The sequence below is a fragment of the Carcharhinus amblyrhynchos genome, chromosome 2 (assembly GCF_965287045.1).
Source record: "Carcharhinus amblyrhynchos chromosome 2, sCarAmb.v2.hapA, whole genome shotgun sequence".
In the NCBI taxonomy this organism is placed as follows: Eukaryota; Metazoa; Chordata; class Chondrichthyes; order Carcharhiniformes; family Carcharhinidae; genus Carcharhinus; species Carcharhinus amblyrhynchos.
In genome coordinates this window covers 122,573,400-122,595,722 of record NC_137325.1, presented here as the reverse complement: position 1 = coordinate 122,595,722, position 22,323 = coordinate 122,573,400, and the positions used below count along the sequence as shown (strand labels likewise).

At 40.8% G+C, this 22,323-nt stretch overlaps 1 protein-coding gene across 9 annotated transcripts in view; it reads right to left on the bottom strand.

The window, feature by feature from the left end:
• Positions 1-1,752: 1,752 nt before the first annotated feature.
• The window catches only part of LOC145358363 (cAMP-responsive element modulator-like), a 118,600-nt gene continuing 98,029 nt past the window's right edge, over positions 1,753-22,323 (bottom strand). For 7 of the 9 annotated variants that reach the window (XM_080212355.1, XM_080212345.1, XM_080212402.1 and 4 more), the window contains 2 exons: positions 17,615-17,771; positions 2,761-3,070 (listed from right to left, as the gene is read on the bottom strand). In XM_080212355.1, coding sequence (XP_080068481.1) covers positions 2,926-3,070; positions 17,615-17,771 — 302 coding nt within the window. In that variant the 3' untranslated portion in view covers positions 2,761-2,925. Of the gene's footprint in view, positions 2,636-2,760; positions 3,071-5,972; positions 6,712-17,614; positions 17,772-22,323 lie in introns of those variants that run through there. The other 2 variants (XM_080212382.1, XM_080212412.1) reach the window with 2 other exon arrangements.

The window sequence follows — 22,323 nt, the reverse complement described above, 5'->3', positions numbered from 1 at the left end:
CATAAAGTAAAGTTGGCAATCTCTTCCAGACTCATGGTTGATAATTGTGTGGAAATTGACTAAATCAGCTCAATGGAAGAGATTAAGTAAGAATAGCGAATATCTGATATTAGAATCACCACTCCCAAATGGATAGATTTAAAGCATTGCAATTATAGGGAAAGAAGTTTAGCACCAAAAGCAATAGCTGTTAAGTACTCATTGGTTATTACCAGAGTTTAAAATATCCAGAACATGACTATCCAAATTAAGAAACAGTAAGATGACAAAAGCAATTTTAAAAAAAGTCTCTAAAAAGAAATAATCATTTGTCTTTTGTGTGATCTGATGAAAGACAGAAGAAAATAATTGAAGGCCATGCTTCAGGTTGAACACAAGAATGAGAAGAATTGAGTGGTGATCTTGCTATCACATGTAAGATTCTGACAGAGCTTGAATGGATAGATGCTGAGAGTACATCTCCTCTCGTGGGGCAATCTAGAACTAGAGGGTATGGTTAACAAATGGGGTCTTCCACTGAAGATGAGAAGGAATTTCTTCTCTCAAAAGGTTATTTATGTTTGGAGTTCTCGTCCCCTGCAAGCAATCGGGGTTGGGTAATTGAATATAGTCAAGACTGAGTTAGACAGATTTTTGATTGATAAGGGAATGATGGATTAACACAGTGGATGTGGCAGCCTCTGTGGTAGAGAGAAACAGGCTTAATGTTTCAAGTCCATGTGACTTTTCTACAGAAGTGGAAAGGTATAGAAATATGGTGAATTATATACTTGGAAAGGGGAGAATCGGGTAGAACGTAAAGTCAGTAATAGGTTGGAATTACAGAGTAAAATGCCATCAGAGACTGAAGAATGTTAATTGGCAAAGTTAGGAAAGCAAAATGTGTCAATAGGTGAAGAGATCAGTGCTCTATGGAAGCAAAACTGAACAAGGGGCAGCGGCCTTGTGGAAGAGGGGTGGGGTTGTGTTGGGACAAGCTGGGGGAACTGAATAACACAAAAAAGGGAGAGTCACAATGGAGGAGAAAGATCTGAGGTTGTTGAATTCAATGTTCAGCCCAGAAGGTAACATGCCAAATCAGAAGATGAGGCGTTGTTCTTCCAGCTTGCATTTGGCCTCACTGGATCATTGCAGCTGATTGAGGATGGACATATGGACATGAAAACAAGATGCTGAGTTGAAATGGCAAGTGACCAGAGGTTGGGGTCACATTTATGGACCCCAACCTTCTTCTCCATGCATGAACCCCATTCATCATATTTCTATCCCTTTTCAGTTCTGAAGAAGGGCTGTAAGGACTTAAAATCTTAACTGTATCTCACTCTGTATAGATGCTGCCAAGGCCACTGGGTTTATCCAGCATTTTCTGTTATTATTGTTCAGCAAATGTTGTCCAATCACAAATTACATCTAATGTTGGACACTATACTTAAGAGTTTTGCAAGCATGGGCTAGCTGAGTATGATCTTTACGTTGCCTGTTGTGAACAGCTGAAGAAACAAGCTGATTGATACAATCTGCCAGTGAAAAAAAGTCTGTTGAACTACATATTTTGAAATAGCTGACTGTCAACATATCCAGAAGAAACAGGAAAAAGCAGAAATAAAAGGAAAGTGCAATACATTCATTTTCATTCATGGCAAGTTACTATTATAACCAACAATTGCTTCAGACAGCAATAATTGATTAACCAAGGAAACCAAATTGATACATAATGCGTGTGCTTTTCAAACTCAAGCAACAAACCAGAGCTGTTTTGTAACCAATGTGGTTCTATTAAAATCTATTTGCGATCCTTGAACTACATAAGCATAGACTGAGAGCAGTACAGAGCTATATTTCACAAAATAAGGTATAAATGAAAATCAGAAATTAGCTATAAATTCCAATTGTTTTGCAAGCTACTGAATATAACACTCTCTTTACATAGAATTAGCCAATAACATACATATTTCTTTTCTAAATCCCCCCTTTTAAAGGTAGTTGCTTTTTTTATATAGGGAAAACTTCTTCCAATTTATTTTATTCAATTACCTTGCATATTTTCTATTTATATATAATAGGGCACTATAATCGAGCACTAAAAGAACAATAAACACCTATAAAAATAACATTACATTGTATTCTTCAGGATAGCATATAATGCGCAACACATAAAAATCTTAAATGCAAATGCTTAACAAATAGAACAACCTCAGCAAGTACTGCATTACATTGTAACAGGGTACATTATATGTATATACACATTTAACTAATTGTCTTTACAAAAGTTTTTTTGTTCATTTTTTCACAATTTTAGTTATACAACGAACACTTAACAAAATATATTACTGTGAATAACTTCTGAGAAATGTTACAAGTTAAAGGTTCTGATATTGTCTACGTAGTTTTGCAAAGCAAAAAATAAAAAGCAGTCTGAAGCTGCAGAGGCTTCATCTTCAAAGAAAGATGCTGTAGACATCAAACCGGTCAGAACTCAGATTACAAATACTACTCTGATTTATCACAATAAAGTTCTTTCAAAGTTTTGAGTTCCTCGATTAGCTGCTTGTTTTGGGTTTCCAGCACTGCAACACGACTCTCCAGACACTTTACATATTCCTTTTTTCGACGTCGACATTCTTTGGCAGCCTCCCTGCAAACAGCAGAAGCAAAAAAGGAACGAGAAATACTTGATATGCTATGCAACATCAGGGCTTCTGGAACAATTCCAGTATAATAGGTCAACATGATTCTGCACCCCACCCACCCCCCCATTCCCAAATTTGCAACTGAATTCATAGGCTAGGTTAAAATACAAAGCAAAATGGAGTATATCATGCTCAAAAGTGTCCCTGTCCCAACTCCACCTGGTAGTCCATGGAACTGCAACATCTCATGCCTGGGTCAGAGTTCAAAAAGTATGAAAGTGGCAGTTTGAAGCTGTTAATCTGTTTTATGGCAGTACAAGTCTTTTAGGGCCTTGAGCTCCTCGATAAGAGTCTTGTTTTGATTTTCAAGCACAGCGACTCGATTTTCAAGACACTTGACATACTCCTTCTTCTTTTTGCGACATTCACGAGCAGCCTCCCTGGAATTAACAGAAGGCACATCATAGCGACAGCCGAAAAAGGGAAGAAACCGACTAATCTGTATACTTTGTCTTTGTAATGCCATCCTTAGAGTGCCACTTGAGGATCCCCAGTCCTTGAGCTACGACCAGCACCAACCAAATCAGAAGCCGCTGGCTTTGCCGAATCCCTCATTACACTCCAACAATCTAAATCATATTTATGGGATTATTTGCAGCCAACCAGTATGAATGCCAGGAATGGGATGCAGTTGACTCATCCCCATCGAACGACTTTTGACAGATGTCATAACCACATCAAACTGAAGTATTGCATTCAGATGTAAGCTTCTGTCTGGATTGAAGTATATAGCCACAGCAGTGAAACAAGTAATTCGACCGCTGTTCCAGGAAGCATTTTTTTTGGTTGGTAAAACACAAATATGTGCATAATTATTTAACAGAATGAAAATAGACTGTATTAAAACTTGTATCAGTCTAAACATGTTAACTAAAACATTTTAAAAACAATAAGAAATGCTCATTCTTCAGGTTATGAGATGACAATCAAAAAAATGTCAAAAATTCCATCAACTAGTTGTCTATAATGCTGAGGAAATTGTTGGCTCATTGTTCATTATTATCCATTTTCCTCAGTTATGATTTTATAAATACATAAAAAAATGACAAAAATATTAAATATTAAAATGCACTGGGACAACAAAACCAAAAATGTGAAATATTTAAATTTCCAGGGCAATACAATTAAGCCTTTTTGTATTTCCATCTGTTTACCAATTATAAAATATCCCTGTCACAACTTCACCAGGTGGTCTACGTGACAGCAATGTTTTATGCCTGGGTCAGAGTTTAAAAAGCTATGAAACGATTGAAGCCAATTCTATACTTTTTGAACTCTGACAGAGGTGTAAAATGATTATACCTTTTCGCTAAGTTAACAAGAGGAAAATATACTGTTTGATTAGCTGTTGGAAGTTGAAAAAATTTACAAATATTATATAACATTTAGCAATCATTTAATGCACCTGCTAGCTGCAATTATAATGCAATCCTTAATAAGGTAAATATTTTACATGCTATCAGGCTATATGGTATCATTTTAAATGCTTATAACAAATAAATGCAACATAAAAAGTTAAAATTTTACATCTATCATTCATATAACCGATCTTGTGCCAGAAACCCTAATACAGTTAGTAAGTTAACAGCCAAAAACATCATTTCATGAAAAAATGTTGGAATATTGAAACAAGGGGTGTCACAGTGGTTAGCACTGATGCTTCACAGCTCCCAGGGCCTGGGTTTGACTCCCGGCTTGGGTCACTGTCTGTGTGGAGTTTGAATGTTCTCCCCGTGTCTGCATGGGTTTCCTCCATGTGCTCCGGTTTCCTCCCAAAGTCTAAAGATGTGCGGGTTAGGTTGATTGGCCAAGCTAAATTACCCCTTGCTGTCCCGGGATGCATAGGTTGGCGGCATTAGCAGGTAAATATGTGGGGTTACATGGATAGGGCCTAGGCGGGATTGTTGTCAGTGCAGACTCGATGGGCCAAATAGCCTTCTTCTGCATTGTTGAGTTTCGATGAATTGCATTTTACATGTTTAAAAAATACTTCAATTTTTTTGAATTTTACTTTCTCCTTACCGCTGAAAAAAGGAAATAAATACGACAGTAGTTATATGATTATCTTTGACTGCTAATATTTCCGGATATATTTTGTTAACATAATATTTGTGGAAATATTTTTGTAGCTGAAAAGAAAGATATTCTGCTGAAGCCTTTCATCCTGCACTTTTCAGGACAAATGCGGAATTTCAAACCGTCACAACAATTTTGCTGCAGGAAAAAGGGTGCTGACTAGCAAGTTGGCTGATTACTCCATGGAACATCTTGGTCAAGTAATACAGAATGTAGACTCTCCAACCTCCCAGCTCACTCAGTAAAGGTGCAAGGCTTGAACATATTCCCTTTCTTTGCAGCAAAGGTGTCCCTGGCTATGTTCTCTGCAAACAAAAGAATAAGTTCACATTTTGAGCCTGTTTTGAATTATCTGGGAGCTTGGGAGCCGACAGTTCCAGATTGCTTTTGACATGCCAACACCGCGACCAAACTGGACTTCACCTGCAGTACAAATTGTGATCGTTTGAAATCTGGCATTCTTGCATTTGACCTGATGAATACAAGATGAAAAGCTTTACCAACATGTCTTTTCCAGAAATATTTCTATAGCATTTCATACTGTGATTATTTATTACAAATCTATCAAATCTTCATCAAACAGTCTCATTTGATTTAAAAAAAAGTCGTTAACCCTTCTTCATGGACAGCAATAGCAAGCATGACTTTCTCATCCTCCCGTTGCACTTGTCTTGCATGTCCAAGTTGTATTTCTTACATGATGAAGCATCAGTGGAGGGTGTTCAAGCTACAAAATTAAAGTCACTCCTGAATGTAGCTGCATGCAATTTCCTTTGAAGGCAATCTCAACAATTTTTTTAAAAAACTGAATGAAGAACAATGATTTAAGGGGTTCAAAATGCCTCTGTCATAATAGAACAGATTAATATAACTACACAATAAAAAAATCATGCAGGAGGAAATAATAGGAATAACCACTGACAAGCAGTATGATAATCAACTGACGCATGAGGATAAAGCAAAACCAGGGACATACCAGGAAGAGGGCATGCTATTGACCCACAGCTAGTTAGATTGCACACAGCTAGTGTACAGCATAACTAGGACAAGCAGACACCACTGCATTTCAATCAGAGATCTTCAATCTGTGCATGTAAAAATTCTAATGATGTAATTTTACTTTCATAAATTATTTTTCTGGAACAGACCACATGATAACAATCCGAGTGCTTGAAGCAAAATATGCTTATAATAATAACAAATTGTCAAAGGAAAGCAAAGATGCAAAATATCTTTATTTCATCAAACTGAGCACATATTCTGAATTTTCATCAAAACATTAAAATTGTACACTCCATAGGCAACCTTTAGTTTATTGATGCCTAAAAAGAAAATACACAAGCATTTGCCTATGTATATTTATAATATACATGATACACGCACAGTAATTATCACCCAAAAACATCAGAAGTATTTGCAAAATCCAGTCAGAATTTCCAATAATGATCACTATTGCTGTAAACCAGAGTGTATTACATAGTGAGAAGACAGATTTCTAAATAGTCACATTAGACAGCTGGTGCAAATGGTGACCGAAGAACTGTAGCTTCAGGTCATTTTGGCACAGTGTGAGATCATTTTGGCATAAATCATCAACAGCTTATTTGAAAATACAACACTTGGTTCCTTGAATTAGGCTGATAGACTCTAAAATGAGACTGCTATGTGGTTATACATCACCAATGTTGCCATCTGAAGTATGAAGGATACAAGTTTTTTTTTTAGGTGGCAGTGAAAAATCTCAATAAGCACCATATTAAAAACAGAAATAAAAGCAGAGCTGGAGATCAGAAGGAGTCTATTATGGCCTGGATTCTTAAATTATGGCAGTAACACAGAGATGGAAGTCCAGATTATATGGAGATATAGCTTTAAAATTTTAAAAATCCTTTTTTTGCAGTAACCTGGCCCTGGATCTTTCAGACACTTCCTCGCATCAATGGATCTGTATAGATAAATCTTTCATTACACTGGTCATTGACTATAATGCAAAAGTATTTTACGTTACATGGATCAAGCATAATAAGAGGCAGCAATTTCTTGAGGGCAAATGGCTGAAGCCACAGTTGAAGACATAGGTTTTGAAGGAAGATTTAAGACAGATTCAAATAGAGTCATAGAGCTTTACAGCATGGAAACAGGTCCTTCAGCTCAACTTGTCCACGGTGCCCAGATTTTACCACTAAGCTAGTATCGCCCGCATTTGCCTATATCCCTCTATACTCATCTTACCCATGTAACTGGCTTTTTAATAGAAAAATATACCAAGATAAAGAAACTTGTGAAGCTCCTGAGCATGGGAACCAGTTGGCTGAAGGCTCTTCCGCCAATGGTGGACATGTGCTAGGGATGGGAGAGAGCTAAGACACACAACATGCAGAAAACTAGCAATGCAAGAGTGCAGAGCTTGAGCAGGGATGTAAATTTCAGGGGAGTTGCAAGTTAGCATAGTTTCATTAAATGTATGACCACTTTAAATGCATTATCTCTTTCAATGCGTTACCACTTTAAGACCATCAACATTTTTTTTAACTTCAGCAGCTGACATTTCTCTCTCTGTGCTTTTCCTGCGCTTTTGAAGTTTTAGCGTGAACCCGGCCGTTCCTCCTTTGCACCTTGTTTTAAACTTTTAAAACTTCTTTTCACCGACAGAAAGCTCTCAGCGATCTCTGCAGCTTTTTTTTTCCTCTGGCTATCTGGAGAGTGTGTTATTCTCTTCCTTTGATGTGCTGACTTATTTTTTTGTCAATATCACTGGTAGATTCAATGCTCTCAAGGTCCAAGGGGCTGTTTTACAAGTTATTAACTTATTTTCTAAACAGAGGAAGGACTTCTTTTTTAAAATTCAGAACTTGCTGTTTGCAGTATGTCAGTGCAGGGACTGCTATCTGGACACCTCCACCTTAGGCTCTGCTTGGATCGTGAGCCCGGAAATCTCATTTCTTGTGCTCTGGAGACCAAGCTGCAACTCCATGAGGCATTTTCTTTTCACTCAAAACACTGCTCTATGTTCTCTTTGCTTTCTTTTTAAATAAAAAACTTGCAGCGACTCTTTATCTCTTTTTATAAGCCTAAGTTCCACTTTTCTTAAACACAAAACTCCAGCTCTTGCTTCTGATGGTCATTTTCTCTCCATATTTTCCTCCACTTACTTTCAAACTTATGGCTGGACTGGCCGATTCAAGTTTGCTCTGTGTCAGACTCTCAATACTCCAACATCTCACCACTCACACATCTCAGATCACAGGTCATGTCCTCAAAGTTCATCCCATCCTTGTTGTCAAGGTAATGATGCACATTACAGACCAGGAACACAGAAGGTATTTATTAACAAGGGAAAACTTGGAAGGAGGCTTGCACCCTCACAACTGCCTTAGAGCAGCCCACCGGCTGCCCCAATCCCTACATGGCTTCTGTATGTCTTCAGACTGTCCTCTGCCTAACGTAGGACTCCACTCCCCTGGGGTGATTACCCACTCTCAGTCTCAATTGGTCCCTCAAGCTAGGTGACCCTCTTCTGCTATGTTGCCCTTAAAAGGGCAATTACCATAGTCCCATGCACCATTTTTATCTGGTGGTGCAGGATTTGGAAGCCCATTAAAAGTACATCAGCTTTAAGAAATTGTGAAGAAAATGGAAAGCTTACTGACGTGTGCAGAACATTCTGAAAGCTAAGTGCAAAGTGTTTTCACACCTTCAAAATTCACGTTTACAGAATCACAGAATAGTTACAACATAGAAGGAGGCCATTCAATCCATCATGTCTGCGCTGGTTCTCTGAGAGAACAATTCGTTTAGAAAGAATCACAGAATGATGGCAGAAGGTGCTGTATTATGTCATATATATATTTTTATCACAGTGATTCATCATAGGGATCGATCCTTTAAAGATAACTTGACCTTTACATTGATCAGCCTTGTATATTTATTCACATGATGTGGAGATGTCAGTGTTGGACTGGGGTAAGCACAGTAAGAAGTCTCACAACACCAGGTTAAAGTCCAACAGGTTTATTTGGCTTGTGCTGAAACCTGATGTTGTGAGACTTCTTATTGTATTTACTCACATGCCATTTAATGCTAGTCCAATGGAGAAAGCACCATAATGCAGTGATGTTACAAAATGTCTCATCAACCTGTGCTATCATCTTTTCTACTGATTTAAATGGTTCTGGCTAAGAAAACCTAGTTTTGACCTAACTGTGGGTCAACTACGTGGACTGCAGCATTGCAAAGCGGCAGCATACCATCACCTTCTGAAGGGCAACTTAGGGATGGGCAGTGGGTTCCCGGACGCACGTCCTTTGTTTGAACAGAGGGGAGTACGGTAGGATGAGAGAAGAATTAGCGAATGTGGACTGGGGGAGCGCGTTGGAAGGTAGGTCTGCTGAGGAGCAGTGGAGAATCTTTAAGGAGATCTTTCTTGGTGCTCAGTGGAAATTTATTCCGATGGTCAAAAAGGACAGTAGGAGGAGAGACAGGAATAATGGTAGGAAGGATTATTACTTACGTGGCGAAAAACTGCAGCAGGCGACGGTGCAGAGGGACCTTGGGGTCCTTGTGCATGAGTCGCAAAAACCCAGCTTGCAGGTGCAGCAGGTGGTCAGGAAGGCGAATGGGATGCTGGCCTTCATAGCGAGGGGGATTGAATATAAAAGTAGGGAGGTCTTGCTGCGGCTATATAGGGCATTGGTGAGGCCGCAGCTGGAGTACTGTGTGCAGTTTTGGGCGTTGTACTTATGCAAGGATATTTTGGCCTTGAAGGGAGTGCAGAGGAGGTTTACTAGGCTGATACTGGAGTTGAGGGGGTTGAGCTATGAGGAGAGGCTGAATAAACTAGGCTTGTACTCGTTAGAGTTTAGAAGAATGAGGGGAGATCTCATTGAGACGTATAAGATGATGAATGGGATGGATAGGATAGAGGTGGAGAGACTCTTCCCGCTCAGAAAGGATAGTAGGACTAGGGGGCACAGCCTCAAGATAAAGGGGGTGCGGTTTAGAACGGAGTTGAGGAGGAACTTCTTCACTCAAAGGGTGGTGAATCTCTGGAATTCTCTGCCCGTTGAAGTGGTGGAGGCTACCTCGCTAAATATTTTTAAGATGCGGGCTGATGGGTTTTTGATAAGAGAGGGGATTAAGGGTTATGGGGAGAGGGTGGGAATGTGGAACTGAGCCACGACAGATCAGCCATGATCTTATTGAATGGCGGGGCAGGCTCGAAGGGCTAGATGGCCCACTCCTGCTCCTATTTCTTATGTTCTTATGTTAAATGCTGGCCAACCAGTGATGCCCACAAATGGATAATAAAACTCAACTTGATAAAAGCCTAACCACCTTATACTGCTTTGAAATTGAAATGAATGCTTGCTATTTGTTTCTTCCTTAAGAGCAGTCTATCCTTTGGACAGCTGTGGTCATTATTAATAGTTGGCCGAGTGAAGTGCTAATCAATTTCCGCACAGTAGGTGTCCCATTCACCTGAGAATGAATGAGTTTCAATAAATTGCAAAAACAGATTGTCCCTTTGATGTGGTTTCTGATTAGTTAACACAAGCTAATAGGATTACGAATATAACAAGGTGTTTTTCACATGGCAGAATGTATTTTCTTCTCACCAATGATATGGAGGTTTCTATTAGATGGTGAGAGGTTTCTCTCACCCCAAGGAATGCAAAATATTTTTATTGACATTGCACAGAATCTGAGGACTGAACATAGTGTATACTGTGTGGATGACTTCAGGATAATTGGAGGGACACAGAGGTGGCATGATTGATCTGAGAGAACACGGAGGATACGTGGCAGCATGCAGTGATCTCACAGGGGCATAAAATATAACTAGGGACTTAGAGGTGACAAGGACTGGCACGGAGGATGGATGGGGGAGGGGTGACAGAGGGGGTTTCGAAGGCCTTTAAATATTGTGTTGGAAAATTGAGGCCAGCCCTCTAACCAGTGTCTCACTGCACAATTGAAAACCCGGTCCAGGTGTGAAAAGACAAAAATGGTGTGTGAAGTCACTCATGGATCAAGTGTGCGGTTTACAAATTGCAAAGTGTGCAGGTCGAATTTTCCCAAGCCCAGAGGAAGATTTAGCCCAAGATTTTATATTTGATGTACAGGGGAACTCAATGTAGTTTTCACATATTCACTCGCGATACCCAATTCTACTGCATCTCTACCTACCTTGACCTCTCCATTATCTCTAAATTGTCAGACTGAAATCTGATATCCAGTTCTGGGGGAGCAAGAGATTTCTTCCAACTAAATATTTTAAGCCTGAAGTCATTATCTTCCATTCCCATCAAAAACCCTGTTTCTGAGGCACTGGTTCAATCTCTGTTCCTGGCAACTATCTGATGCTGAACAGATACTTGCAATGGTGTCATATTTGACTGAGGTGATTTTTCTATTACACATCTGCACCATCACAAAGATTATTTCTTCCTGTTCACCTTCAACATTATTATTCCTACAAAACTCATCTCCAAATTCCGTGGCCTGGACCTCAGTTCCTCCCTCTGCAACTGAATCCTGAACTTCCTAACTCACAGACCGCAATCAGTTGAGATAGGCAACAACACCTCCTTCATGATCAACACTGGTGCCCCATAAGACTGTGTTCTCAGCCCCCTACTATACTCCTTATACATCTATGACTGAGTGGCCAAATTTCCCTCCAACTCGATTATCAAATTTGCTGAAGACACCACCGTAGTGGGTCAGATCTCAAACAATGACAAGGCAGAGTACAGGAATGAAACAGAGAATCTGATGAACTGGTGCAACGACAATAGTCCCTCCCTCAATGTCAGCAAAATAAAGGACAATAGTTATCGACTTCAGGAAGCATAGTGGAGGACGTACCCTTGTCAAAATCAATGGGGACGAAGTAGAAGTGGTTGAAAGCTTCAAGTTTTTAGGCGTCCAGATCACCAACAACCTGTCCTGGTCCCCCATGCTGAGACTATATTTAAGAAAGCCCACCAATACCTTTACTTACTCAGAAGACTAAGGACATTTGGTACGTCAGCCACGACTCTCACCAACTTTTACTGATGAACCATAGAAAGCATTCTTTCTGGCCATATCAGAGCTTAGTATGGCTCCTGTTCTGCCCAAGACTGCAAGAAACTACAAAGGGTTGTGAATGTAGCCCAGCCCATCACGCAAACTTGCCTCCCATCCACTGATACACTTCCCACTGCCTTGGCACCCTGGTCATACTACCAACCAATCATTTGAGCCAGTGGGCTGACGAATGGCAGATGGAGTTTAATTTAGACAAATGCAAGGTGATGTGTTTTTGTAGATTGAACCAGGGCAGGACTTACTCAGTTAATGGTAGGGCGTTGGGGAGAGTTACAGAACAGAGAGATCTAGAGGTACATGTTCGTAGTTCCTTGAAAGTGGAGTCACAGGTGGACAGAGTGGCGAAGAAGGCATTTGGCATGCTTGGCTTCATCAGTCAGAGCACTGAGTTGGGAAGTCTTGTTGAAGTTGCACAAGACTTGGTAAGACTTGAAATACTGTGTACAATTCTGGTCACCTTATTAAAAAAAGGATATTATTAAACTAGTAAGAGTGCAGAAAAGATTTACTAGGATGCTACCGGGACTTGATGGATTGAGTTATAAGGAGAGGCTGGGTAGACTGGGGCTTCTTTCTCTGGAGCTTAGGAGGCTGAGAGGTGATCTTATAGAGGTCTATAAAATAATGAGAGGCATAGATCAGCTAGTTAGACAATATCTTTTCCCAAAGGTAGGGGAGTCTAAAACCAGAGGGCATAGGTTTAATGTGAAAGGGGAGAGATACAAAAGTGTCCAGAGGGGCAATTTTTTCACACAGAAGGTGATGAGTGTCTGGAATGAGCTGCCAGAGGTAATAGTAGAGGCAGGTACAATTTTGTCTTTTAAAAAGCATTTAGATAGTTAATGGGTATGATGGGTATAGAGGGATATGGGCCAAATACAGGCAATTGGGATTAGCTTAAGGGTTTTAAAAAAAAGGGTGGCATGGACAAATTGGGCCGAAGGACCTGTTTCCATGCTGTAAACCTCTATGACAACCAACGCAAGAACAGTTTCTTCCCTGCTGCTATCAGACTTTTGAATGGACGTACTTCGCACTAAGTTGATCTTTCTCTACATTCTAGCTATGACTAACACTACATTCTCCACTCTCTCCTTTCCTTCTCTATGAACGGTATACTTTGTTGGTAAGAGCATTCAAGAAACAATACTTTTTAACTGTATACCAAGACATCTGACAATAATAAATCAAATCAAATCACCTATTTCCATTGTTATAACATGTGACTCCAAAGCCACAGCAATGTGGTTGACTTTCAGCTGCCCTCTGAAATGGCCCAGCAAGCCACTCAGTTCAAGGGTGACTAGGGGTGGGAAATAAAAGCTGGCAAGCCAGCAACATTTATGTCTCACGCATGAATGAAAAGCAAATATCACACGACTCACCTTTACCTCAGTTTATCTGCTGCTGAAATCCTCAGCCATGCTTTGTTACCTCCATGATTCCTATGCATTCTTGGTTGGCCTCCACAAACTTCAGGCCATTCAAAACTCTGTTGTTCAAGTCCTAACTCTCACTAAGTCCCATTCATGCATCAATTCTCACATCTTTACATTGGTTCCCGGTTAACCAATGCCTCAACATTCTTCTTGTTTACAAATTCTTCCATTACCTCATCCCTCTGTAACTCAAACTTTCTTCAGGATCACATCTCTCTTCAATGTCTGTGCTCTGCCAATTCTCTGCCTAATGAGTCATCTTAATTTTATTCATTCCTCCATTGGCAGGTAGAAAGTCATAATGTGGCACAGTGGGTAGCATCCCTGCCTTTGAGCTAGAAGCTCCAGGTTTGAATCCCACTCTATGACTTGATGGCCAAGGAAGGTGCATTCATAAAATGGTGAACAGGTTTGAGTATCAACCTGCAAAATCCTTACAACATGCCAATGGTATGTACTAACAGCAGGATAGGTCCCTGGTCAGACAGGTTTGATGGAGAATGGTACCCCTCAAGTTGTAAGTCTCTGGCCAGGAAAGAACCTCACTATAGGAACAGATGAAAGTCTGCTTTATGCACCACTAGGTGCAGGAAGAAAAACGGCAACAACAATTGGCAGCTATACTTTCATCTGCCTAGGTTCTAAGGCATGGAATTTCTCTACCTACTTTTCATCTTTCAAGATGCCCTTAAAACCTACCTTCACGACCAAGCTTTTGGTCATCTGACACTTCTGTATGTGGCTCAGTTTCACTTAGTTCAATGACAGTCCTTTGAAGTGCCTTGGGACATTTTCTTACATTAAAAGTGCTATGTCAATGCAACTTGTTGTTGGAACAGGATGCTAATGGAGATCAGCAGGAATTGGAATGTCAGCAAAGCAGGATTTTCTACAAATAGAATGGTGGCAGTAAAGTTCTGGATGAATCTATGTGAACTGAAATAATTGGGTATGGCAATAATATCAATCAACAGCTTGATTATTCAACTAACAACAATCTGCACTGGCTTCACTCGAGTCAATAATAGGGACTGGAATTCTCTACCCATTGAAGTGGTGGAGGCTACCTCGCTAAATATTTTTAAGACGCGGGTTGATGGGTTTTTGATAAGAGAGGGGATTAAGGGTTATGGGGAGAGGGCGGGAAAGTGGAACTGAGCCACGACAGATCAGCCATGATCTTATTGAATGGCAGGGCAGGCTCAAAGGGCTAGATGGCCTACTCCTGCTCCTATTTCTTATGTTCTTATGTTCTTATATGGTTAGGGGTGGCATAATGATTAGCACTGCTACCTCACAGCGCCAGGGACCCGATTCGAATCCGGCCTCGGGTGACACACTTACTCAAGTTTGCATGTTTCCCCCATGTCTGCGTGGGTTTCCTCCAATTTCCTCCCACACCCCAAAGATGTGCGGGTTAGGTGGATTGGCCATAGTGAGTTGCCCCTCAGTGTCAGGGAGACTAGCAGGGTAAATACATGGGGTTACAAGGATAGGGCCTGGGTGGGACAGTTATCGGTGTGGACTTGATGGGATCAATGGACTCTGTCTGCACTGTAGGGATTTTACGATTCTATTCTATGAACATATGAATGTATGAATTAGGAGCGGGATACTCGGCCACTTGAGCATGCTTCATCGTTCAACAGGATCATGGCTGATCTGATTATAACCTCAACTGCACATTCCTGCCTACCCCAGTAACTATTTTTTCCATTGTTAATCAAGAATCCATCTAGCGCTGCCTTGCAAATATTCAAAGATTTTGTTTCCACTGCCTTTTGAGGAAGAGAGTTCCAGAGATTCACAACTCTCAGAAAAAAAATTCTTCTCACCTCCATCTCAAATGAAGGATCCCTTAATTTTAAACAGTGACCCCTAGATCAAGGTTCTCTGACAAGAGGAAACATCTGCTCCACATTCACTCTGTCAGTACCTCTCAGGATCTTAAAAGGTTTTGATCAAGTCACCTCTTACTCTTTTAAATTCTACTGGATATAAACTTAACCTCTCCAACCTTTCCTCCTAAGACAGCCCACTCCTCCCTGGGATTTGTCTGATAAATTAAGAACAGTTCAGGGAAGGTTTATCAACATCTTTCCTCAGATAAGGAGACCAGTACTGTACATAAATACTCCAGATGTGGTCTCACCAATGCCCTGTACAACAACAGAAGCATAACCTCACTATTTTTGTAATCAATTCCCCTCGCAATAAATTATAACATTTTATTAACCTTCCTAGTAACTTATTGTACGTGTAGACTAGCCTTTTATGGTTCATGCACTAGGACACCCAGATCCCGCTGCACTTCAGAGCATTGCAATCTCTCACCATTTAGATAATAAGTTTCTTCTTTATTCTTCCTGCCAAAAAGGACAATTTCACATTTGCTCACATTACACTCCATTTCCCAGATTTTTGCTCACTAACTTAACCTACGTACCTTTGTAGCCTTTTTACATCATTTTCATAATTTACTTTCCTACCTATCCTTGTGTCATCAGCAAATTTAGTAATCATACCATCAGTCCCTTCTTCTGAGGCATTTGATTTGATATATTGTCACATGTATTAGCATACAGTGAAAAGTATTGTTTCTTGCACGCTATACAGACAAAGCATATCATTCAAGAGAAGAAAACGAGGGTGTGCATAATGTAGCGTTAGTCACAGCTAGGGTGTAGAGAAAGATTAACTTAATGCAAGGTAGGTAAAAGAGTTAGAATGAAGTTTTTAGAACAAAAGTAAAAGATGGAATTAGAAGGTATGCTGGGGCATAGCTTGCAAGAAGTCACCTTGCTCTGGCGCCATCTTGAGTCGGATTTTGACCAACATTCACTTTATTAATTTTTAAAATTTTCTATAGAAACTCTTACTATTCCTCTTTATATTAAAAGCTATTTTCTCTCGTACTCTCTCCTCATCGATCTTTTTATCATTCTTTGATGTTCTTTACATGCTTTCCAATCTTCTGATCTGCACTTGTCTTTGCACAAATGTGCGCTTTTTCCTTAAGTTTAATAATGTCTTTCAATTTTTTAAGTTAACCAGGCTCCCACCTTGAATTTTTTTCTTTCTCATGGGTATATGTATATTCTAAAATATCTCTTTAAATATCTGTTAGTGAACTATCCCTGAGCCCATTTGCCAGGTCACTCTATCCAGCTCCACTTTCATGCCCTTATAATTACCCTTATTTAAGTTTAAAATAGTAATCTTAGATGACTCTTCTCTCCCTCAAACTGACATTAAAATTCAGTCATATGATCGTTGCTACTTATGGTTGTCTTCACTATGAGGTTATCAACAGACTCTTTGCGAACTATATATGGTATGATCTGTATGGATAGCATGCAAAACAATACTTTTCACTGTATCTCGGTACATGTGACAATACTAAATCAAATCAATCAATTCCATCTTGTTGCACAATATCAAGTCTATTATAGCCTGCCCTTGGCTCTAGAATGTGCAATTCTAAGAGACTATTCTGAAAACATTCTATGAATTCTTCATCTAGTTTAATTTTACCCATCTGATTTTTCTAATCTATGTCTTCATTAAAATGCCCCATATTGATTGCCATGCTTTTCTGGCAAGTTCCCACTATCTCTTCTTTCATACTCTGTCCAACTATATAGTTAGAATTAGGGGCCTGTACACCATTCCGACAAGCGACTTCTTGCTTTTGTCATTTTTTATCTCAACCCAAACTGCTTCTACATCCTACATATCAACGACTGACTCACTACAAAGTTTTCTCCTCAGTACTACAAATGTCACCTGTAAAATTGAAGAGGTTGCTTGGCCAAGTTCCTCAAATAGGTCCAACTGACACAGAAGTTGAAACAGATATTACCGTACTTTATTCAGGGCTTTGCTCTTTCAAGGGAACTGGGATTGGATAGCCATTTTCCCTAAACCCCATCAGGATGGATCTAACCAATAGTAAAGAACAATGGGAAATCTACGAGAATAACAACAAGCTGATGTTTTGGCAATACAATGAGGACAGGCATCCATTCCAATGATTTTGACAATCTCTAAATTCTAGACCTCAGGTTTGAGTAGGTGTGACTGGCAGAAATCAACAATGGATTAAAAAAGAAATCAGAAAATAAGATCTATTGTGGTGATTAGTTTTAGTTAAACGTAAAATCAATGATCCAAGAATAAAGCTCCAAAATCAAGTATCATCAAAACTGGTTTAATGATTTAAAATACCCAATTTTTCAGTTCAGTACATACTTCCCAGTACAGATTTTTTTTAAATTGTGCAATGCAACTGATATTACATATTTTCTGAAATCTTACCTGTTTTTCATTAGCCTGAGCTCCCGTTTACGTGTAGCTTCTTCTGCTAGCTGTTGCGGACTATGCAATGTCCCGGGTGAGGTTGCCATCACTACGCCCTGAGGTAAGGTGGTAGTTGGGGTTCGAATTTGATAAGTTGGCATATCTCCTGTGGCAGCTTCAGGACAGAAGTTTAATTTTAATTAGAATGAAGCCAATAGCCAAATTAAATCTTCATTTTACACACATTTATTGACATTCTTTTCAAAGATAAATCACCATACCATTTCTTGCCCAGATCTTTCCTCCCCATATGTCCTCACCAGCTAACCAGTGGCAATATTCTGACCTATTGCACCTTTACCATGATTAAAATATCATGAGAGGTTACACAGAGAAGAAATCTAGGAAAGGTCATAAGAATCATAAGAACTTAGACAAAAATAGGTAATTCAAGCCTCTCAAGCCTGCTCCATCATTTAATGACTGATCTCGTCTCAGCCTCAACTCCACTTACTTGACTGTTCACCATAGCGCTTTAAACCCTTACTAATTAAAAATCTATCTACTGCTCCCTTAAATTTATGCAAAGTCCCAGCATCCACCATGGGGTAGCATTCCACAGCCTTACAGCCCTTGGAGAGAAGTAATTTCTCCCCATCTCAGTTTTAAATCTGCAACCTCTTATTCTAAAACTATGTTCTAGATACCCCTACAAGAGGAAACATCCTCTCCGTGTCTCTTGTACACCTCAATTACTTCTCCTCTCATTCTTCTAAACTGTAGGGAGGATTGGCCTAAACTGCCAATCTCCCCCCATAAGTCAAACCCCTCATCTTTGGTGACAGCTCAATCACCAAGAGAAGGTCTTTCAAAGGCAGAAAGTGAAACAAACATGCCCAAGCGATTTAGAGGAGTTCCATGGAGCTTTGGGGAGGTAGCAGCTGAAGGTGATGTGGAGCATTGGTGAGGGAGCTGAATGTACTGTCACTGAAATGCACACAAAGCCAAAATCAAAGGCTGAAGGGCACAATGTGCAACATAGCAGAGGCTACAAATGTGAAGTGAGGAGAGACAAGAAAGGGTTTTGTATACAGGAATTCTGAATTAAGTATTAGAATATAGAAATCTAGCTATCACCAAAAACAGGTGATGGGCAACCAGGATTTGATATGGGTGTCAAACTTCTAAATCAGTAGAAGCTTGTGTAGAATGGAAGTGGAAGGCAATATACACACCACATACCCATTGGCGCATGCACATACACACAAGTTCACTACTAGTGTTACAAGGAGCAGACAGATTTGCAAAGGGGAGAGAAACCTCAGTGATAGATAGGATGCAGAGTTTGGAACTCAGTTCAGGATCAAATCAGACATATGCATAATATCTGATTTTATCTTGGGGGAGCTACTGAAGAGAAATATGGAGTCAGGGTAATGGTCAGAGTTTATAGCAAAAGAATAAATTTTCTTTATTTCACTAGTGGAACTGTACAATCATTACTATGTGATGTCAAACAGATAAGACTCACAAACAGATCTAACTGAGGATAGTGATGGAGAGGCAAACAAGCTGCAATCAACCTACATGCAGAAAGTGATTATGTCCACAGATAATATTGCTGAGATAATACTCTGTGCATATTGGGAAAAAGATGAAACCTTCAGGTACTCTGGAGTTAACAATGAGATACAGTGCTAGTGAAATGATGCAAGTCCATTTTTTACAGCAGGACATATAGAATTGAAACTAAGTGAAATCAATCCCCTTAAAGGCAATGGAGAAGCAATAGAAGATGGAGGGCAAATTATGTCTGCAAAGAAGTAAAGAAGAACAAGGAAAGATAACAAGCCACATGATTGCAGTCCCAAAGGATGTGACTGATGACTGACTAGGGTGATTTTGATACTGTGTATAGGACAAAGGTGGCTCAGGGTTCAGAAAAATGTTATAGGAGAAGTGAGCAGAACTAGATTTCATACACCCAGAGTTCTTGCGCATTTCCATGTACTTCCAGGTTAGACGCGTGCCTGTCCGAGCAATGGAAAATTTGGTCCTTGGGATACTTGAAGCAAATACAAAGTCCATTGCTCCTATGTCATGATGCACAGTGACCAATATTACAGGGACTTCACCTCCATTTTTGATATAAATTGTGAAATTCAATAGCATAACCTGTTGGAAATTGTTTGAAACAATGAAGTCAGGGAAAATCTGCTGTAAATTAAAGTACCAGTTCTATGCCAGTTCATCAACATAATTATATATCTTTATAAATCTGTTAGGACTGTCAATTAAAAGATCAACCCACATTTAAAACATCATTATGATCCCAGCTGAAGTTACTACTGGACAGATCGGATCCCAGGGTGGAACCTGGTTTGGTAGATCCTTACTTTAATTTTTTATTTTGAAACATGGTAGATAGCGACTGAACAGTCAGGCCGTTTCGTAAGAGAGCCCTGATCTCTCAGTGCAGGTGCAGGGAAAAAGCAGAAGAATAGCACTCATTCATAATGCTCATTTGGAGAGGCATGATGTGCTGAATGGTCTCCTTCTATGCCATAACAATTATTGTAACTCTGAAATCCTGGCACTAGATCCTTAAAGGTTGTTCAGATGCCCAAGTGAAAGCACAGGACACTTCTTCAAGCACGGAAATCAACCTTAAAAGAAGGAATGATTCTCTGATCTCATTGAGCCTGTAGCAAATTGCACTGATCCCAGCGCAGACTGCCACATCGGAGCATCAGGGCTCTTCTGATGGGCCCATAAGCCCGACCCCAATATGCCCTCCTATCATGACTCCTGATATGGCCATCCCATCATGACTGTCGTCTGACGCACTGCATGACCCCTCCCCTCAGATCTCTCCCATACAGCACCCCATCATGCCACTCCCCATCCCTCCCAGCCCCCACACAAGCCTCCCGCTCCCACTGGCTCTCCACTCTATTCTCATGCTTCTGCACTCACATCATCAGTCATGACCACACTCGGTAGCTCTTGTTCCCCACAAGCCATCCAGCAGCCCAGGCTGGGGACGTCCGAGAGCCCCAGGAACCACACTTCAGGATGCTAGCAAGGTGGTCACACACTAGAGCTGAACTTATGAAGGATACTCCTGATTCCACAGGGCTGCATGCCATACGTAGCATCTGTGGCATTCCATTATGTTGGTGAAGCCTAAAGCCTGGGCATCTTGATGGGTCTGGCCCAGGTCAAAATGGATGTACTGCCCTGGCCGGACATATAGGACGTTCATGACCTTTTGGATGACAAATATAGCATCTGGCAGCTTATGGTAGAACGTACATGTCCTGTACAACTGTGTTTCACCTCTGCTGTCTTTTGCCCTCCCCTCAGGCCCATATGCCAACAGGTCCTGACCCGGGCCAGCAGCCTCCTTAAGTCCTGTTGCGGCCTCCGCCCTGGGTTGATCTTGCAGCGGGCAGCAATAACTATCCAAAATTCATATAAGATGAAGGCAAAATACTGTGGATGCTGGAATTTGAAACAAAAACAGAAAATGCTGGAAATTCTCAGCAGGCCCGAAAGCAGCTGAGAATACAGCCAAGGTTTCAAGTCTGAATGACTCTTCGTCAGAGCTCTAGCTGTGAAACTGTGTTTTGGTAAACACCTGTTGAATAACAGCAAGGAAATAGAAAACATTGAAGATGGATAGGGTAAGAGAGACAGAGAAGAGCAGTACTTCTACAGGGTACGTATTTCTGGAAGAGAAGTGGCAGTGGGTAAACACAAAGATAAAGGCAAAATACTGCAGATGCTGGAATCTGAAACAAAAACAGAAAATGCTGGAAAATCTCAGCATATCTGACAGCATCTGTGGAGAGAGAATAGAGCCAACGTTGAGTCTGGATGTCATCCAGAGCAGTAGAAAGTGAGAGACAGTCAGTCAGTTTATCCATCCTGGAGCCCTCAATCCCTCACAGCACCCCAAGTCTCCATGCTTCTGAACTCTGTCAACCCTGGCCAACCCCGGTGCCATGTGCCACCTTGATTGGATGCTGACTGTTAGCACGTCATCACCTCAGCAACCACAGGCATTGTCCATGCTCTCTCAGGGTCCCCAATGGTGTCCCACAGAGCTGCACCCTCCCTTCACATGATGTGGCACAATGCCTTCTGCACTCCCAGTGCAGTTGTGTGATCGCTAGTGTGCCACGCAGAGCTATTCCCCTGGATATGGACCTCTGATACCACTGATCAATGGCAGTGGTATGGAGCAGACTGGGCTCACTCTGGTACTCATGTAGAGCATAACAGTGGCTCATTGGGGAACCCTTACAGTCTAAACCTGTGTGTACTCTCCTGGACGTTCAATATAAACTAGCTTCCTGACATGGAGTGCAGTTCAGATAAATGGTAGGGAAGCACCCACCAAGTCATGTGACAGGCGACCATGGTAGGGAGCACCACAGATTTCACACAGTGTGCAGAGTTATGTTAACACCTGCCGATCTCCTTGGGTAACACTGCCAGCTGCTTGTGACTGTTAAAGCAGCCTGGGATGGAATTTCCGTGAAAAGCACGGAGCCTTTCCAGCTAAAAGGTGGCAGAATGGAGGGTGCAACCTTTGTGGGATTTGACCTCGACCTCTGCAACCCCTTGGAGGCTCTTTAAGCAAACAGGGAGAATGCTCGCCACACGATCACAAACCAATGGTGACTCCCGACCTGTGGACCCTCAGCCCAGACCGAACCTGC